Source organism: Pristis pectinata, chromosome 30, assembly GCF_009764475.1.
Source record: "Pristis pectinata isolate sPriPec2 chromosome 30, sPriPec2.1.pri, whole genome shotgun sequence".
NCBI lineage: Eukaryota > Metazoa > Chordata > Chondrichthyes > Rhinopristiformes > Pristidae > Pristis > Pristis pectinata.
Genome location: NC_067434.1, coordinates 23,702,818 through 23,722,917, shown reverse-complemented (window position 1 = coordinate 23,722,917; position 20,100 = coordinate 23,702,818). Strand labels below are relative to the sequence as shown.

The 20,100-nt window shown below is 43.9% G+C and overlaps 1 protein-coding gene across 1 annotated transcript in view; it reads right to left on the bottom strand.

The window, feature by feature from the left end:
* The window catches only part of camk2g2 (calcium/calmodulin-dependent protein kinase (CaM kinase) II gamma 2), a 400,303-nt gene that overhangs the window by 85,438 nt on the left and 294,765 nt on the right, over positions 1-20,100 (bottom strand). Inside the window, 4 exon segments of the mRNA XM_052041768.1 lie at positions 4,953-5,036; positions 5,378-5,500; positions 14,656-14,750; positions 18,421-18,504. Coding sequence (XP_051897728.1) covers positions 4,953-5,036; positions 5,378-5,500; positions 14,656-14,750; positions 18,421-18,504 — 386 coding nt within the window.

Sequence of the window (20,100 nt, the reverse complement as noted above, 5' to 3'; positions counted from 1 at the left end):
AATGGAAGGCTTGTTTAGGACCAAAGGATATTTTCTTCAGCCAATCTGTTTATGGCCTTTGATGAAACAGTGCAACAGTGTGCATAAGTGGATAATACAGGGCTAAATAAATGCATAAAAGATACACCAAGCCAAATGCATTTATCTAATCTGGTCTAAGGTCTGTCAGTCATCAGACTGCTAGTACTCTGACCTCTAGATCAGCTTATTAGTGTCTTCTTACCCACATATGGAATGTCTCATCAGTGCAGTACAGAAAACCCGGATATACTGCGGAAGAGGAAATTGTGGAGTGTGTCAGGGATTGTTTCTTAGACCAGCATGGTCCAGAACCTGAAGACACAAGAGACTGCAGATACTGGAATCTGGAACAACAAACAATCTGCTGGAGGAATCTGCTGCAGTTACAGAACCTCCTGGGAACAGGCTATTTTAGATTTGGTCATGTGTGATGAGATAGGATTAATAAAAAATGTTATGACTAAGGTGCTCCTTCGGGAGTAGTGATCATAATACGGTAGATTCCCAGATACGGTTCAAGGGTTAACATAGAGTCCTCAACTTAAATTAGGGCAATTACAATGGTATGAAGGCAGAGTTGTCTGGATTGGACTCGGTAAATAGGCTAAGGGATAGGTCAGTGGATGAGCAATGACACCTGGTTCGTAACACCCAGCAGAAATTTATCCCAATTAGAAAGAGATTCCAGGAGAAAGATGAACCATATGTAGTTAACAAAGGAGGTCAATGAAGATGTTAAATTAAAGACTCGAGCATGTAAAGTGGCAAGGGCTAGCGTTAAACCAGAGGGCTGGGAATTTTACAAGAATTAGTAGTGAGACATTGAAAAATTAATAAGGGACAAGCTGATTAGGAGAGAAAAGTGGCAAGTAACATCAAAACAAACATCAATCCCTGCCGCTGTCTGGAAGGAGTTTGTACGTTCTCCCCGTGTCTGCGTGGGTTTCCTCCGGGTGCTCCGGTTCCCTCCCACATTCCAAAGACGTACAGGTTAGGAAGTTGTGGGCATGCTATGTTGGCGCCGGAAGCGTGGCGACACTTGTGGGCTGCCCCCAGAACACTACGCAAAAAGATGTATTTCATTGTGTGTTTCGATGTACATGTGACTAATAAAGGTATCTTGTCTTATCTTAAAAGGAAGGAGGTAGGTAGGGTAAGTGTAGGACCTCCTAGATGGCGAGACTGGGAAATGAGGAAACGACAGCTAAGTTATACCAATACTCTGCATCAGTCTTTACGGTGGAGGACATGGCATAAAGCCCAAAGGTACCTGATGGGTGTGTTTCAAACAGGATGAAAGAACTTGTAGCAATCACTATCACAAGGGACAAGGCATTGGAAAAAGTAATGGGATTAATGGGAGACAAGTTGGCAGGTCGCGATGGGCTGTACTCAAGGGTTTTTAAAGGACATGACTACAGAGATAATGGTTGAGGATTTTCAAAACCCAGTGAGTTTCAGGAATTGGAAAACCGTAAATGTGACTCCATTGCTCAAGGCAGGACCACAAAAGAGAGGTACGAACATGCCTGTTAGTTTCACATCTGTTGTTGGCAAGATGCTGGAGTCTATAATCAAGGAAGAAATAGCTAGTCATTTAGAGAAGCTTAATGTAACCAAACCAAATGAACACGGTTTTATGAAAGATAAATCACGTTTGACAGACTTGCTGGAATTCTTTGAGGATGTAACAAGCAGAGTTGATAAAAAAGGAACCTTGAGATGTAGTGTATCTGTATTTCTAGAAGGCATTTTACAAGGTGTCACATAAAAGGCTGGTGCACAAGATAAAAGTCCTGTTATTGAGGGAAGTGTTAGCTTGGGCTGAAGACTGATTATTACATAAATGACAGAGAAGTGGGATAAATGGGTCTTTTCCAGGCTGGAAGGATGTAACCAGTGGAGATCCTCATGGATCAGTTCTTGACTCTCAATTATTTACGAATGAACCTGGGTCACTGTCTCACTGCTCCAGTGACCCAGGTTCAATCCTGTCTGTGTGGAGTTTGCACGTTCTCCCTGTGACCTTGGGGTTTCCTCTGGGTGCTCTGGTATCCTCCCACATCCCAAAGATGTTTGGTTGGGCAGGTTGATTGTCCACTATAAATTGTCCCTAGTGTGTAGGCGAGTGGTAGAATTTGAGGGGGGGGGGGAGGGGGGAGGAAGGAGTTGAAGGGAATGTGAAGACAGTAAAATGGGCTGGAGAGGATTATTTTAAAAACAGGTCCTTGAAGGTCCTCATGAACTCGTGGGCTGAAGGGCCTGTTTCCGTGCTGTATCTCACTGTGGCCTGGAGGAGGCGACAGAATGTAATTTATTGATAACATGAAAATAGGTGGAGGGCATTTTGTGATGAGGATATTTGGACTCTGCAACATGATATAAATAGGTGAGTAACGTCTATGAATGCTAAAGATCGACTGTGATCAAAATATAGAAAGGTCACAGATGAGTGAAGTACAGAGGTCCCGATACGTTCTTGGGAACAAATCACCAAAGGTTAGCAAGCAGTTGCTGTAAGTGGTTATAAAGGCAAATGATATGTGGCCTTTATTACAAGAGGGTTGGAGTTGGGGATTCTTGCCACAATTCTTGACATTGGTGAGGCCACACTTGGAATATTGTGTTCAGTTTTGGTCACCCTGCTAATAGGAGAGATGTCAATAAGCTGGAAAGAGTGCAGAGGAGATTTGGGAGGATGTTGCCGGGACTCGAGGGACTGAGTTATGGAGAGAAGTTGAGCAGGTTGGGACTGTTTTCATTGGATCGGAGGAGAATGAGGGGTGATCTTATAAAGGTGCATAAAATCATAAGGCACTTAGCTAGGGTCAATGCACAGTCTTTTTCCCAGGGTTGGGGAATCAAGAACTAGAGGACATAGGCTTAAGGTGAGAGGGGAGAGATTTAATAGGAACCTGATGGGCGACTTTTTCACCCAGAGGGCGGTCAGTATATGGAATGAGCTGCCAGAGGAAGTGGTTGAGGCAGGTACATTAACAACATTTAAAAGGAACTTGGACAGGTACATGGATAGGAAAGATTTAGAGGGATATGGACCAAATGTGGGCAAATGGGAATCTTGGTCGGCATGGACCTGTTGGGCCGAAGGGCTCATTTCCACGCTGTATGATTCTATGACTCTAATTGCACAGGGGACTGGTGAGGCCACCCCTACGGTACTGGGCATAGTTTTGGTCCCCTTACTCAAGAGGCACTTCAAAAGAGATTCACTCGGTTAATTCCTGGGATGAGAGGGTTGTCCTAAGAACAGCATCCATAGACGTTAGATCTGTGTCCCTTGGCGTTTAGAAGAATGTGGAATGACCTTATTGAAACAACTTCTGTAATAATGATTGGCACCTCCTGTGTGTAAAATGTTTAGATGGAGCAGAATTTGTTAGGTGTGTTCAAGGATTCCTGACACAGTATGTAGACAGGCCAACTAGAGGAGAGGCCATACTGGATCTACTACTAGGCAATGAACCTGGTCAGGTGACAGACCTCTCAGTAGGTGAGCATGTCAGAGATAATGACCACAACTCCCTGACCTTCAGCATAGCCATGGACAAAGATGGGAGCAGACGATATGGGAAAGTTTTTAATTGGGGGAGAGCTAATTACAATGGTATTAGACAGGAACTTTATGGCGTAAACTGGGAACAGATGTTCTCGGGGAAATGCACAGCAGAAATGTGGAGGCTGTTTAGGGAACACTTGCATGGGGTTCTGAGTAGGTTTGTCCCACTGAGACAGGGAAAGGTTGGCAGGGTAAAGGAACTGTGGTTGACAAGAGAGGTGGAACATTTAGTCAAGAGGAAGAAGGAAGCATACTTAAGGTCAAGGAAGCAAAAATCAGACAGGGTTCTTAAGAATTATAAGGCAGCCGGGAAGGAGCTAAAGAAGGGATTTAGGAAAGCTAGAAGGTGACATGAGAAGGCCTTGGCGAGTAGGATTAAGGAAAACTCCAAGGCATTCTACACGTTTGTGAAGAACAGGAGGATGACTAGAGTGGGGGTAGAACCGCTCAGGGATAATGGGGGAAACATGGGCCTGGAGACAAAGGAGGTAGGGGAGGTCCTTAATGAAAGAGGTGTATGAGATTATGAGAGGCATAGATAGAGTGGACAGCCAGCACCTTTCCCCCAGGGCTGCAATGGCTAATACCAAAGGACATCAGTTTAAGGTGAGTGGAGGAAAGTTTAGGGGAGATATCAGAGGTAGGTTTTTTTACACAGAGACTGCTGGGTGCCTGGAACACACTGCTGGGGGTGGTGATAGAGGCTGATACAATAGGGACATTTAAAAGACTCTTAGATAAGCATATGGATGTAAGTAAAATAGAGGGTTATGGGCTGTGTACGAGGGAAGGGTTAGATTGATTGTGGGGTAGGTTTATATAGGTTGGTACGGCATTGTGGGCTGAAGGGCCTGTGCTGTGCTGTACTGTTCTATGCTCACATACGATCCTGAGGGGCCATGACAATGTAGATAAGGAGATGTTTCCAGCAGGGGGAGGATCTTGAAAGAGAGACATAATTACAAGATTAGGAGCAGTGATTTAAAACTGAACTGCTTAGAAACTAGTTACAGAGGGTGACGAAATTCTAAAATTCTCTTACCCTGGAGTTTTGTGGAGGCTAGATCACTGGAGATATTTAAAGAGGAAGTAGATAATTTTTTTTCAAAGATCAAGGAATTGAAGGTTATTTGGAACTGGCACAGAAAAGGAGATGAGGCCTGGGTCAAGTCAATCAGGATAGTACTGAATGGTGGGGCAGGTTTGAGGGGCCAAGTGGCCTACTCCTGCTCCTATTTTCTTCTGTTCTTACATTCTTCTTAACCTTCTCTGTGAAAATCCTTCCCTGCTTCAGGTTAAATGGGTCATGGATGGTTCTTTTTGGGTAATAACAGTAAATACTACCACCAATCACCTTGAGCTTTCTTCTGGCATTGAACTTCCTCAAACATTCGACTGTTTCTTGACGGTGCATCATTGATGCTACAGTAGAACGTTGCTGAAAAAGAAAGTAAAATGTTTTGTGTTATTTGGTTAGAAAAGAAAGGTCACTTTTATCTATCAATGTATAAAGAGTATTTATATAACATTGTGTTTATTAGGAGATTTTTGGAACAATTCCACACTCATTTGTAATCATTTATACACCTTTTAATGGAATAGTTAAGCAAAGTGTGTCCACAGAGAGGGGTAGCTTCCTGAGTTAACTATAAAAGGGTGATCCAACTAACCTTGTTTGTCAATACTTAGGGACATAAAGACAAGTGCATGGAAGCCAAAGTAATTCAAAATAAACCCAATGGATGCACAATTGATTGACAGTTTGGAACTGGTACTTACGCAGACCCATGGGTGCTTCAGGGCCTCAGTTGCTGTTATCCTCTTGGCTGGATTGATGGTTAGCATCTGGTTGATCAGGTTTTTGGCTTCCGGGGTGACAGTGTCCCATTCTGGAGAGGGAAACTGCCACAGAAATGGAAGAGTGAGTATGTCCTGCCTCTTAGGGGTTGCTGGTAGCAAGATCATTTATCAAAAGATCATGTACATTATATGTAAAATGCTGGAAATGAACTATTGGAGAAAACCTAAGGTGCACTGAAATATAGTGAGAAAGAAAGAGACAAACACGGGGTTTGAGTTGGACTAGAGTGCTCTCAGAACTGCTGCCTCAAACTGATGAATTGAAGATTCTTCTCTGTTTTATCATTGCTGAATGTCTTCCTGTAATTTGTTCAGCCAAGTTCAATCCAGCCCCTTGTCAACAGCAACCGCCTCAGTGTAGTTAAGTATTACCAAAGAAAAGCTCGATTGTGCATCTGGAATGTGGGCCATTGACAGGGCTACAACCAACAACTATTTACACACTGCCTTCACATGGCAAACTATCCTAAGATCCCGGTTGGGAAGTTGGACAAATGAGATAGATCTGTGATTTTTTTTACAATGGACTACACTTCCTCTTTTCCACAGTCCAACCTCTGGAATTGTCTTTGAAGCCCCCAACTCAGTAAACATCACTGTCCAGCTGAACCCGGGTCAATCACCGCCACCGCCACCACCCCCACCCCCCCATCCGACATATAATTTAACGCTGGTTGAAGGAGCTGTAAAAACACTTTCCATCAGGGCCTAGTATTTTTTTCCTTTTTCAAAGGAGGTTTATTCAGTGATTACAGCATCACATCATTACAATACTACAGTATTCCACGACTCACACTATTTAGTCAATAGTTTCATATTATAACACAGTCATCTCTATCCAGAACGCACTTGAGCCCCGGTGGCACCCGCCAGTCCTGGAAATCCCCTATGGATACTGCATGCTCCTTCTCCAGGGACACATGGGCATCGATACCCAGGTTGAGTGCTTCTAAGTCAGAAGCTCATTATCAGGGCAACTCGTGGATGGTTAGTGCTGCTGTTCTGTACAAGGAGTTACAACTGTTCCATTCATAGAACCATGGAATTATTACTGCATCGGAGCCTCTTCAGTCCCTCAGATCTATGATAGCTGCTCATCAGTTTAATTCCCTCACATTTTCCCTGTGGCCCTGTAAATTATTCCCTCTGAAGTGATTATCTAATTCCCTGTCGAAGGCACCAATTGATTTTAATTCAGGTAGGCAGCCGCAGATTTAAACTAATTGCCAAAGCAACCAAGAAGGACAATTTATTTCAAACACAGCAAGCTGTTTTCATTCTTTTTCCGTCACCTACCCAGATGCTCTGAGTAAAGGTGTCTTTCCTCGTACCCCTCCTTGTTTCTTTTAACCCTGTGCTCCTGGGACACCGATCTGTCCATTAATGGGAGACACTCCCCCCTCTCTCTGGCCTACCTAAAGAAGTCATGAGCTTGCTGTGGAGCGACAAACGAAAAGCAACCAATCTTTTCGTCAATTAGCAAGAGATTTGCTTTGCTTTGCTACATGGATTGGAATTTCAAGAACCTGCAAACGAGTCTTGCCAAAAAAAGCATTCAAAATATCATACTTTGTTGCATAATGTGTAAATGAATCCATAATTACTATTTTACAAAGACACTGATCCTAAAAAACTAATTCCAGATAAATGGAATGCAATCCTTGTTCATAAATATTTTAAGCTATCAAAAAATTAAAATAATGATACTTGATTTTTTTTGTAATGTTCATGATTGTTTTCTTAATCTTGTGCGTATGCTTCAATCTTTATTCTCCTTTTAAAATAATGTTTAAGACAATACACAAAAATGTTTTTCCTTCAGAATCAGAATTATCACTGACTTATAATGACGTGAAATTTGTTCAATACACAAAAAGTGCTGGAGGAACTCAGCAGGTCAGGCAGCATCCATGGAGGGAAATAAACAGTTGACGTTTCGGGCCGAGACCCTTCATCAGGACTGGAAAGGAAGAGGGCAGAAGCCAGAATAAGAAGGTGGGGGGAGGGGAGGAGCACACGCAGGCAGGCGATAGGCGAGTTCAGGCGATAGGCGAGTCTAGGTGAGAGGGGGAAGGTAGGTGGGAGGGGGAGGGGGAGAAGATGTAATAAGCTGAGAGGTGACAGGTAGAAGAGGCCAAATTCCTCCAGTACTTTTTGTGCTCCGTGGATGCTGCCTGACCTGCTGAGTTCCTCCAGCACTTTTTGTGTATTGCTCCAGATTCCAGCATCTGCAGAATTTCTTGTGTCTCTATGAAATTTGTTGTTTCTGGCTTTCTGTCTGTGAAAATTCTTTAATGTGATTGGCTGCCAAGAGAGTTTAGGTCATCACTGCTGGTGGGCACCAGGGTTCCCTTTGAACTGTCACTTGACAACAACTGATATAAAAGGGGAATGCACACCACAGAGGTCACCACAGCTTTGTGAACAGCTTTCTTCAAGGTCAAACTTGGAGTATTATGTTCAGTTCTGGTCACCTCATTATGAGAAGGATGTGGAAGCTTTAGAGAGGGTGCAGAGGAGATTTACCAGGATTTTGCCTGGATTGGAGAGCACGTCCTATGAGGATAAGTTGAGTGAGCTAGAGCTTTTCTCTTTGGAGAGGAGGAGGATGAGAGGGGACTTGATAAAGGTGACAAGATTATAAGAGGCATAGACCGAGTGGACAGTCAGAGACCTTTTTCCCAGGGTGACAATGGCTAACACGAGGGGACATAATTTTAAGGTGATTGGAGGAAGGTATAAGGGGGAGGTCAGGGGTAAGTTTTTTTACACAGACAGTGGTGGGTGTGTGGAACTCACTGCCTGCAGAGGTTGTGGGGTCAGATACATTAGGGACATTTAAGAGACTCTTAGATAGACACATGAATGATAGAAAAATAGGGGGCTATGTGGGAGGGAAGGGTTAGATAGATCTTAGAGCAGGATAAGATGTCGGCACAACATTGTGGGCCGAAGGGCCTATACTGTGCTGTAATGTTCTATGTTCTTTTCAATCTTTTTATTAATTTTCAAATTAGTACAAATTAATATATATAACATTAATAATTCTACATCTGGTGCAAAGAGATCAGGATAACAATCATAACAGTTAATATATATATAATCACAAGGAGTAAAAAAAAGTAATCTAGACCTCCCACTCTCTTATTAAGTGAACATAATACAAAAGGAAGATTGAAAAGAGATTTAATTATATGAGAAAAGAACCCCCAAATCAAAAAAAATATTAATAATAAACCAAAAGAAACTAAAAACTTTAAAAAAAACTGGACTGATAGTTCTTCAATTAAAAAAAACATTATTATGTCATTAACTCCGCTCCTCTGTATTCAAGGGTTGTTGAAAGGGATCTGAAAAAGGTCAGCTTATATCATATGGAAAGTGTTCTATATGTCAGTGGGAAAAATCCAGGCCAATATTGTTCTTTATTAGGTACAGAGATGCTCCAGTCATGAATCTCTGATGAAATATTGGCTTATTCTGGCCTGCTGTCTTTGGGAATGACCCACAAGATTTTAAGGTAATGGAAGGACAAGGGTGAGTGCATGGAAGCCATGGACACGATGGGCAGAAGAGCCAGATTCTGTGCTGTACAACTCTATGATTCTGTTCAGAGTCATAAAGTCTTGGAGCAATTTACAGCAGCCAATTAACCTACCAGCACGTCTTTGGGACGTGGGAGGAAATGGGTGCACCGGAAGAAACCCACGTGGTCACAGGGAGAACATACAAACTCCACATAGACAGCACCAAAGATCAGGATTGAACCCGAGTCTCTGGCACTGCCTGGAAGTGGCTCAACTGTGCCGCTCAGCACACACTCTTAAAAATTAAAATATTTAGTGCAGGAAGAGTCATCGAAGGATCCACGTTGTTGACTGTGGAAGGGACTACGATAAAAGCACAGGCTACCCTTCAGAGAGAAAATGGATTGAGCAGGCGGATTGGTGTTGACGTAAGTTTATTTTTATCAATTAATTCAGGGATGAGGGCATCACTGTAAGGTGGAGTACACTGACTGCAGATCTGCAGTTGCCCCTGGTCTGTCTCAGAGTTAGGAGGATCTGGAGTCACATACAGTCCAGATTTCCTTCCCTGAAGCCCACAAGATAACCTTGTGTTTTCATGTCACCATTACTGATACTAGCTCTTTCTTCCCCTGAATTTTTTAATGACTGGAGTTTGAATTGTTCAGCTACCATGGTGAGATTTGAAATAATGTCTTGTGATCAATAGTCCCAGCCTCTGTATGCGATTCAAGTTACAGAACCATCATAACCCTAGAGGGAACAGTCAAAAACAGCTTGTTCAGTCTTGTTCAAAAAATCTTGTTAAAATGCACTAAATGGCAATCAAAGCATTAGGGATTCAGAATGATTTATATAGTAATTAATGTCCTTATAAAGCAAAAGCTAAAGTAACCTTTCATTTTCTCCCCTCTGGTTCACTACAGAAACATTAATAGACGTTTTATTAAATCAATTTTAAAGAATACTATTTGTTCAGCATCTATCATAAGAATAGAATAGCAGGCCATTTTAAATGGGTATTTTATTGCATTTGAGGAGAATACATTGCCCTCTGTGTCTCAGCAAGACACTGAATGGCTCAATAAGAAAATAATTACACATGGCACTGTCAAAGCCAAATAAATCAAAGAGCTGATGAATATTGACACATTCCCAACACTCCAGTGCAGAAATAAAACTCTGTATTCTTTGTAGGTTATACAGGCTTTCTTTAACTACCGAGTGAACGGAAAAATGGATTGCAACATACAAATCATGCAATAGAAGGTTGCCTTCAAACAGGAGCCAACTCCTCTGTTGGGCTGTAGGATAGATCCTGTGCAAAGTGAAAGTCCATTTTATGGAGTCATAGTTTCATGCAGCACAGAAACAGGCCCTTCGGCCCAAATTGTCCATGCTCGCCAAGGTGCCAATCTCACCATATCCCTCGAAGCTTTTCCTATCCATGTACCTGTCCAAATGTCTTTTAAATGTTGTTATTGTACCTGCCTCAACTACTTCCTCTGGCAGCTCGTTCCATATACGCAATGCCCTATGTGTGAATAAGTTGCCCCTCAGGTCCCTTTTAAATCTTTCCCCTCTCACCTTAAACCTATACCCCCTAGTTCTTGATTCCCCAACCCTGGGAAAAGACTGTGTGCATTACCCTATCTATGCCCCTCATGATTTTATACACCTGTATAATGTCTCCTCTCAGTATCCTACTCTCCAATGAATAAAGTCCCAGCCTGCCCAACCTCTCCCTAAAACTCAGGCCCTTGAGTCTGTTTAAACAAAATATAAGTTATTTATTTATTAGTCACATGTACATTGAAACACACAGTGAAATGCATCCTTTTGCGTTACTGAGAGTGTTCTGGGGGCAGCCCGCAAGTGTCGCCACACTTCCGCCACCAACATAGCATGCCCACAGCTCCTAACCTGTACGTCTTTGGAATGTGGGAGGAAACCGGAGCACCCGGAGGAAACCCACGCAGAGAATGTACAAACTCCTTACAGACAGCGGCAGGAATTGAACTTGGGTCGCTGGTGCTGTAATAGCGTTACACTAACCGCTACACTATTGTGCCGCTCAAGTCTAAACAAGCTCTTTTTGACAGCACCCTGTAACACCAGGGTTATGGTGGCCACTGGCACAGGTCAGTATGGCTCATTGACATGGAGAAGTGCCTTCCTAAGCTGTGCAGTACTCAACAATGCACTAATGCAAGGGATGAGAGTGACCTCTCCTCTGCATTCACCAGCCTATTCCCTCCAAGACATTACCCATCTCTTAGTGTCCAGACTGAGTAGCTGGCGAGGCCATTTCAGAGGGTTGTTGGGGGTTACCGTAAAGCCCCGAGACCCAGCAATGACAACTGAGAGGTAAAAACTCTGCAGACCCCTGGGTTTGCTCCTAATTTGACTGCAAATGCAACACAAAGGTCATAGGCTGCGCTTCTTAAGTTCAATTTCTGCCAGCAAAGCTCATTGATGGTGGGCACTGTGGTCAGCAATGACTCATTGGGCCAAAGGGCCTATATCCGTGCTGTATGACTCTGTGACGCCATGTCAATGGGTGCAAGACTAATGCTGGAAAAATGACAACTGTGCTTGGGTGAATCATGCCTAGAAGTGCATGGTCCAATTTCCCAAAGGGCAAGATTTCAACTGGAAATGAGCACAAAGACTTAAAAGAAACAGTGCAAAAATAATTTTATGTACCACTTGCACGGTGAAAACACAGGTGCTCTGTGCTCCAGTTTCCTGCTGCTTCTAACAGCAAGAGGATTGGCAGCTGCAGATTTCAGGTAATTGCCAAAATAAAAACAAGGAGGAGAGTTTCCTCCAAATTGTTGTGGTCTTGCATGGATTATCCAGAAGGATGGAAGGACCAATTTAATAAATCAGATAAATTCTTGAAATTGGGGGAAAAACACCTGCTAGGCTGTTGCAGAGAGAGTAGGGCAGTGGGAATAACATAGAACGTAGAACAGTACAGCACAGAACAGGCCCTTCGGACCACAATGTTGTGTCGACATAGCTATTCCCTCCTACCTACAGAATGCCCAATAGAACATAGAACAGTACTCCTGAGCTGCTCAGTTTTTTCTAAAAGGTCTCTTCATATGCTGTACAAAAATTCCATGATTTCTCAGAAATTACATCACTCACAATGTTGAGCACAGATTTCACCCAGAAAATAGTTTCCAAAGCTGAGCATATATTACATTAAAGGTTTCACGTCGCACTCTAATTCACAGGAAGGAATATAATTGCTTCTGCCAGCAAGACTAATTGAAGAACTGGAAAGCAATTTGATACCCAAGTTATGGGAAGTCCCCGATTGCTCATTACATAATTTATGCTGCATATTTAAAATGTATTTTGTTTATAAGGTTCAGATTTTATTCATGACGGGACCAAGAAGAAATAATCAGCCTCTCCACTTCATTAGCCCATAAATCTGAGTTTGGATTGGATGCTTTTAAAGCAAAAAACTAATGTGTGGTTCAACTGGAGTGTAAAACACTTCTCTTGAAAAGTCGCTCCCCCCTTCATTCCCTGGTCCACTGTCCTCTCCTATCCGATTCCATCTTCTTCAGCCCTTATCACTACTATCACCTCCCAGCTTCTTACATCATTCCCAGTTTCCTCCCTCCCTTCACCTGCCTACCACCCCTCCTCACCTGAATCCACCTATCACCTGCCAACTCTTGCTCCACCCCTTCCCCCACCTGTTTATACCGCCTATCTCCCCTCTTTCTTTCCGGTCCCGATGAAGGGTCCCCACCCGAAACGTCATCTGTCCATTTCCCTCCACAGATGCTGCCTGACCTGCTGAGTTCCTCCAGCTCCTTTGTGTGCTGCTCCAGATTTCCAGCAACTGCAGTCTCTTGTGTCTTCTCGTTAAAAGTAATGGCCTGGATTTTGGATTAAGTGGCAAAGTAGCATCCCAAAAGAAAGCAGCCAACAGAAATATCACCATCGCTACAGTGTGCAGCATTCATGGTGTACAGTGTACACCAACATGCTGTATGAATGACCAATCACACTGAACAGGCAGCAAACCAGGAAGGAAAAGCCACTGAACTAACTTCTTTAAAAAGTTTAGCATGTAAAATAAAGATTCATGAGATAAAGGCATAAGCTTAAATAAGATATACTAACTTCAAGAAATGAAAGAAAAAATATTTTTCTGCTAAGTGAAAACCCATAGAACCATAGAACACTACAGTACAGAAAACAGGCCATTTGGCTCTTCTAGTCTGTGTCGAAACTTTATTCCGTTAGTCCCATTGACCTGCACCCAGTCCATAACCCTCCAGACCTCTCCCGTCCATGTATCTTTCCAATTTATTCTTAAAACTTAAGAGTGAGCCTGCATTTACCATGTCAGATGGCAGCTCGCTCCACACTCCCACCACTCTCTGAGTGAAGAAGTTCCCCCTAAACCTTTCCCCTTTCACCCTAAAGCCATGTCCTCTTGTACTTATCTCTCCTAATCTAGGTGGAAAGAGTCTACTCGCATTAACTCTGCCTGTACCCCTCATAATTTTGTAAACCTCCATCAAATCTCCCCTCATTCCTCTGTGTTCCAAGGAATAAAGTCCTAACCTGTTCAATCTTTCCCTGTAACTCAACTCCTGAAGACCCGGCAACATTCTAGTAAATCTCCTCTGCACTCTTTCAATCTTACAAATATCCTTCCTATAGTTAGGTGACCAGAACTGCACACAATACTCCAAATTTGGCCTCACCAATGTCTTATACAAACTTACCATAACATCCCAACTCCTATACTCAATACTTTGATTTATGAATGCCAGGATGCCAAAAGCCTTTTTCACAACCCTGTCTACCTATGACGCCACTTTCAAGGAATTATGTATCCGAACTCCCAGATCTCTTTATTCCTCTGCACTCCTCAGTGCCCTACCATTTACTGTGTATGTCCTACCTTGATTTGTCCTTCCAAAATGCAACACCTCACACTTGTCTGCATTAAATTCCATCTGTCATTTTCTGGCCCATTTTTCCAGTTAGTCCAGATCCCTCCGCAAGCTTTGAAAGCCTTCCTCGCTGTCCACTGCGCCTCCAATCTTCGTGTCATCAGCAAACTTGCTGATCTAGTTTACCACGTTACCATCTAGATCACTGATATAGACAACAAACAACAATGGCCCTAGCATCGATCCCTGAGGCACACCACGAGTCACAGGCCTCCAGTCTGAGAAACAATCATCCACTACCACTCTCTGTCTTCTCCCACAGTGCCAATTTCGAATCCAGTTTACAACGTCTCCATGGATACCTATTGACTGAACCTTCTGAACTAACCTCCCATGTGGGACTTTGTCAAAGGCCTTACTAAAGTCCAGAGACTGTTTTTCTCCACTGGAGAGACAGTTAGGCAGCAATATTGGCTTACTAGCTTATTAAATTCATAATTGTGCTTCATACAACAATATTTACAATGATGATAAATGGCTTCTGTGGATGACAGTGGAGAAGGTGCTCCCAGTGAAGAACCATTGACAGTAATATGTTTGATATTTAACTGCATTTGTAGATTCCAGAAGTTGCTGAAAAACTCAAACTATTAAAGTATTGATTATTGGTCCCCTCACCATAAGTATCATCACAAATTCTGGCTCTATCCCAAACCCGAGGTCTACTTGTACTTACATCATAAGCACCAGCCTTGATTTGTTGATAAAGTTTATGCTGGTCCTCATCCCAGAAGGGAGGGTAGCCTACTAATAATATGTAGAGAATGACTCCTGGAACACAGCAAATAAACAATAGCATATTAGAATTAATTTACCAGATGAAAAGCGTTGTGTCATATTGTACTGTCTCATTTTCTTTGACTTTAGATTCACCTTCACTACCCAGCCAGTCACGCTATTAAGGAACGCTGGATCGCCATGGTGTATCCAACATTCTATCCAACGAACCAGTAAAGAGCTACTACAGGTTTGTGAATGGGCGAGCTCTCAAGCCCTCAGGTCCAAGACTGGAGTGAACCGATGGTTTCCGATAACGTTTCATTTTTAGAAGCTAGGATGCAAACCAATTCTAGGAGGAAGGCAAAAATATTGCAGGTGCTGGAAATTGGAAGGAAGAATGGAAAATGCCAGGAATGCTCTGACAGCAGCTGTGGAAAAGGACAGAAAGGTAACGCTTCAAGCCGATGACCAAAAGTTATCCGTTTCTCGTTCTGTTTCACCCACTGAGTATTTCCAGCTTTTTCTGTACATCAACACCTCCATCCACCCCAGTCATAAAACCATTAGTGAGTGCTGGTAGAAGTTGCACATGGAATAGGGGCAGGAGTGGACCAGTGAGCTCCTCGAGCCTGGACCATCATTCAATAAATTCACAGCTGATCAGACCCTTGAAATCAGTTACCCGCCTCTTCCCCAACTCCCCTCATCTCCTTGCAGTCCACAAATCTATCTCAGCTTTGAACACACTCAATGCCTCAGCTTCCACTTCCCTCTGGGGATGAAAACGCCAAAGATTCACAACTCTCTGAGAGAAGTTGTTCCTCACCTCAATCACCTTATTCCTTTGCCTCCAAACCTTATTGATTGAAGCCCCACTTGCTTGTGTTGATGAACGCTGATGTTCCTCACCTCCTCACCCCAGTAAATGCTCAAAGACATCACGGGTCACTAGTTTTAAGAAGTTGTGTCTGTCCCAGGGATTCTGGGGGCCAGCAGCAGCGCTTCAGCTGGGCAGCTAACATGCCTGGAATATTTTTAGAGCATAGAGTCATAGAGCACTACGGCACAGAAACAGGCCCGTCGGCCCATCCAGTCCATGCCGGCCTGGTTTTCTGCCCAGTCTCATCTACCTGCACCTGGACCATAGCCCTCCATGCCTCCCATCCGTGTACCTATCCAAACTTCTCTTAACTGTTACAATTGAACCCACATCCACCACTTCCGCAGGCAGCTCGTTCCACACTCGCACCACCCTCTGAGTGAAGTAATTCCTCCTCAGATTTCCCTTAAATATTTCACTTTTCACCCTAAACCTATGACCTCTAGTTCTAGTCTCACCTAACCTTAGGGGAAAAGTCTGCATGCATTCACCCTATCTATACTCCTCATAATTTGGATACCTCTATAAGATCTCCCCTCATTCTCCTGCGCTCCAGGAAATAAAATCCTAACCTACTCAACCTTTCCCTATAACTCAAGTCCTGGCAACATCCATGTAAATTTTCTCTGCACTCTTTCAAGCTTATTGATACCTTTCCTGTAGGTAGGTGACCAGAACTGCACACAATGTCATAAATTTGGCCTCATCAACGCCTTATACAACTTCAACATAACGTCCCAACTCCTGTACTCAATGCCCTGATTTATGAAGGCCAAAGTGCCAAAAGCTCTCTTTACGACCCTATCTACTTGTGATGCCACTTCCAAGGAACTATGGATCTGTATTCCCAGGGCCCTCTGTTCTACCGCACACCTCAGTGCTCCACCATTCACTGTGTAAGTCTTATTCTGGTTTCATTTTTACACCCTGGTTGAATACCCTGTATTTTTTTTTTACCCTGGTTTATTCATTTTTATTAAAAAATATTGAGGTGATTTAGTAAGAGAGTCTCACAGATTCCTGTAATCTTTAGTGCATCCCCACTTCATTCAACACAAAGGCGTTGCACATCTAGGCTGGGAAACAGCCATGACATCAATGAATGGTGAAGCAGACTTGAAGAATAACACTGAAATAGGCGGTATCATCGACAGTGAAGATGATCAGTGAAGATGATCATCAGGATTTACGAAGGGCTCTTGTCCAGCTGGGTAAGTGGGCCAAGGAATGGCAAATAGAGTTTAGTTGGGATAAGGGCAAGGTGTTGCATTTTGGGAAGACAAATCAGGGTAGGACAGTCATAGTGAACAGTAGAGCCCTGGGGAGTGATGGAGAATGAGGGACCAAGGAGGACAAGTGCATGGTTCCCTGCGAGTGACGTTGCAGGTAGACAGGGCGGTGAAGAAGGTGTTTGGCACGCTGGCCTTCATCAGTCAGGGCACTGAGTATAGAGGTTGGGATGTTATGTTACAGTTGTACAAGGTGTTGGTGAGGCCGCATTTGGAATACTGTGTTCAGTTTTGGTCCCCTGCTATAGGAAAGATGCTATTAAGCTGGAAAGAGTGCAGAGGAGATTTACAAGGATATTGCCGGGACTTGAGGGACTGAGTTATGGAGAGAGGTTGGCAGGTTGGAACTTTTTTCATTGGAGCGTAGGAGAAAGAGGGGTGATCTTATTGAACTGTATAAAATCATGCGGGGCATAGTGAGGGTGAATGCGCTCAGTCTTTTTCCCAGGGTTGGGGAATCAAGAACTAGAGGGCATAGGTTTAAGGTGAGATGGGAGAGATTTAATAGGAACCTGATGGGCAACTTTTTCACCCAGAGGGTGGTCAGTATATGGAACGAGGTGCCAGAGGAAGTGGTGGAGGCAGGTACATTAACAACATTTAAAAGATACTTGCACAGGTACATGGATAGGAGAAGTTTAGAGGGATATGGGTCAAATGCAAGTGGGACTAACTTAGATTGGAATCTTGGTCAACATGGACCAGTTGGGCTGAAGCGCCTGTTTCTGTGCTGTATGACTCTATGACTATGACTGAATGAACTCTTCCCCATGCTCCTGCATCTTATCATTAACTATCAACAAGTTGCAAGAGGTATCCGTGAATGGGTGGCGCGGTAGTGTAGCGGTTAGCGTAACGCTATTACAGCACCAGCGACTCGGGTTCAATTCCCGCCGCTGTCTGCAAAGAGTTTGTACGTTCTCCCCGTGTCTGTGTGGGTTTCCTCCAGGTGCTCCGGTTTCCTCCCACATTCCAAAGATGTACGGGTTATAAGGTAAGGTCAGGTATCTCTATTAGTCACATGTACATCGAAACACACAGTGAAATGCATCTTTTGCGTAGTGTTCTGGGGGCAGCCCGCAAGTGTCGCCACGCTTCCGGCGCCAGCATAGCACGCCCACAACTTCTTAACCTGTGCGTCTTGTTAGTAGGTTAACATGGGTGTAATTAGGTGGTGCAGGCATGTTGGGCCGAAAGGGCCAGATACCATGCTGTATAAAGAGAGACACATGAAATTCTGCAGATGCTGGAATCTGGAGCAATACACAAGAGGTGCCGGGGGAACTCAGCAGGTCAGGCAGCATCCATGGAGGGAAATAAACAGTCGATGTTTCGGGCCGAGACCCTTCATCAGCACTGGAAAGGAAGAGGGCAGAAACCTCCTTCCTTTCCAGTCCTGATGAAGGGTCTCGGCCCGAAACATCAACTGTTTATTTCCCTCCATAGATGCTGCCTGACCTGCTGAGTTCCTCCAGCACTTTTTGTGTATTGCACCTTGCTGTCTAAATAACGTTTTAAAGTAAGGTTTTTTAATAGTTCCTTCACCACTCACCGCATGCCCAGATGTCTACTGGTTTTCCATATGGATCTTTCCTTAAAACCTCCGGGGAAAGGTATCCAGGAGTCCCCGCAAATCCTACAGGAAATAAAAAAAATAGACCCCACGTGATGCTTTTGTCCAACATTAACAGCTGCTCTTACAACAAATTTGCTCTGTACGTTGAATGCAGTGGCAAGTCTTTATTGCCTCAGTGTCTGCTGCTCTCACTGAAACACTCTGATCAGAACAGTGTGGTGGAGCAGTGATGCAGATAGTAGAGCTTCTGCCTCACAGCTCCAGTGACCTGAGTTCAGTCCTGACTTCAGCTGCTGTCTGTGCGGGGTTTGCCTGTGACTGAGCTTCTTCCTGGTTCTCTGGTTTCCTCCCATTTCCCACAGACATGCTGGTTGGTAGGTTGATGGGCTGCTGTAAATTGCCCCAAGTTTGGAATGAGTGGTAGGAGTGGGAGAATGGGAATGCTCTGTGAGCTGGCATAGACTCAATGGGCAGAAATGGCTTCCTTTTTGTCGTAAGGAAATATGGAAATATATGGAGAACATCAAAGTCAGACAATCAGCTCGAGCTGAAATTCGAGGACCCTGGCGGCAACAAAGAGGCTAGAAGTTATCGGAGAGGACAAAAAAAAAGTCTCATCCTGATCACATTCCAACAATGTCTTCTGGAACATTGGCCAAGTGGCCACAGCAGGTCAGGATTGGGTTTCAAATGCCAGCTGACAAGTACTATCTGAACTGAACATCTTAAATCATTGGCCTGTGACTTAGATGAAGCTTAAAGAGGAAATCGTTAATCATTGCAAGAAATGGACTCAAGATTTTATGGGAATGAATACTGAAAGTCATGGACTTTAAACTTGTCCATCACACATGAAAGCTAAGGATGTCACAGGATGAGATAAATGAGCAAAAAGCAACACATCATTCCCTGCCAAGTGAGGAGCAGTGATCAGACTGATGCCCCACAGCTTTAGAGGGCCATTAAGGATTAATTCAACCCAGTTAGATGTAAGTGCAACCAGCGACAAGATCAGGTGGATCGTGATTTTGTATTCCAAATGACACATGGGATTGAGCTGCCAGGTGACTACAGACAGGCCGCTGTTGTAGATCTGTGACTGTGAATAAATGTGATGAAGCTGAGGGGGAGCCAGCTGCAGGGTAGAGGGAGAAAATGTTCCCACCGACAGGGGAGGTAGCATCAGGTGACACTGGTGTAATGTGAAAGTACCAGGTGTGCTTGTGGAGTATTTTGCTTGAAAATGTTGTGGAAGTAGGTTTAATAGCAACCTCCACCGAGAAATTGTACCAAAAGCTACCATGGATACAATAGGCCAAATGATTTTCTCCGCTGATGTCTTATTGTATTCAGGTAAGAGAACTGCAGAGGCAAGCAGTGATGTATGTGGTGGACTCATGGTCTGCTCACTGTGTTAGCCCAAGAGAGCGGTGGTCCTTCTATCTCCTGAACCAAACTAGGGTGGCACAGTGGTGCAGCAGTTAGTGCCGCTGCCTCAGAGCTCCAGTGACCAGGTCCGGTCCTGACCTCAGACGTTGCCTGTGTGGAGTTTGCAGGTTCTCTCTGTGACTGTGTGGGTTTCCCCTGGGTGCTCCAGTCTCCTCCTCCCTCCAAAACATGTGCTGATGCTTTAAGTGACTACTGCAAATTACCCCT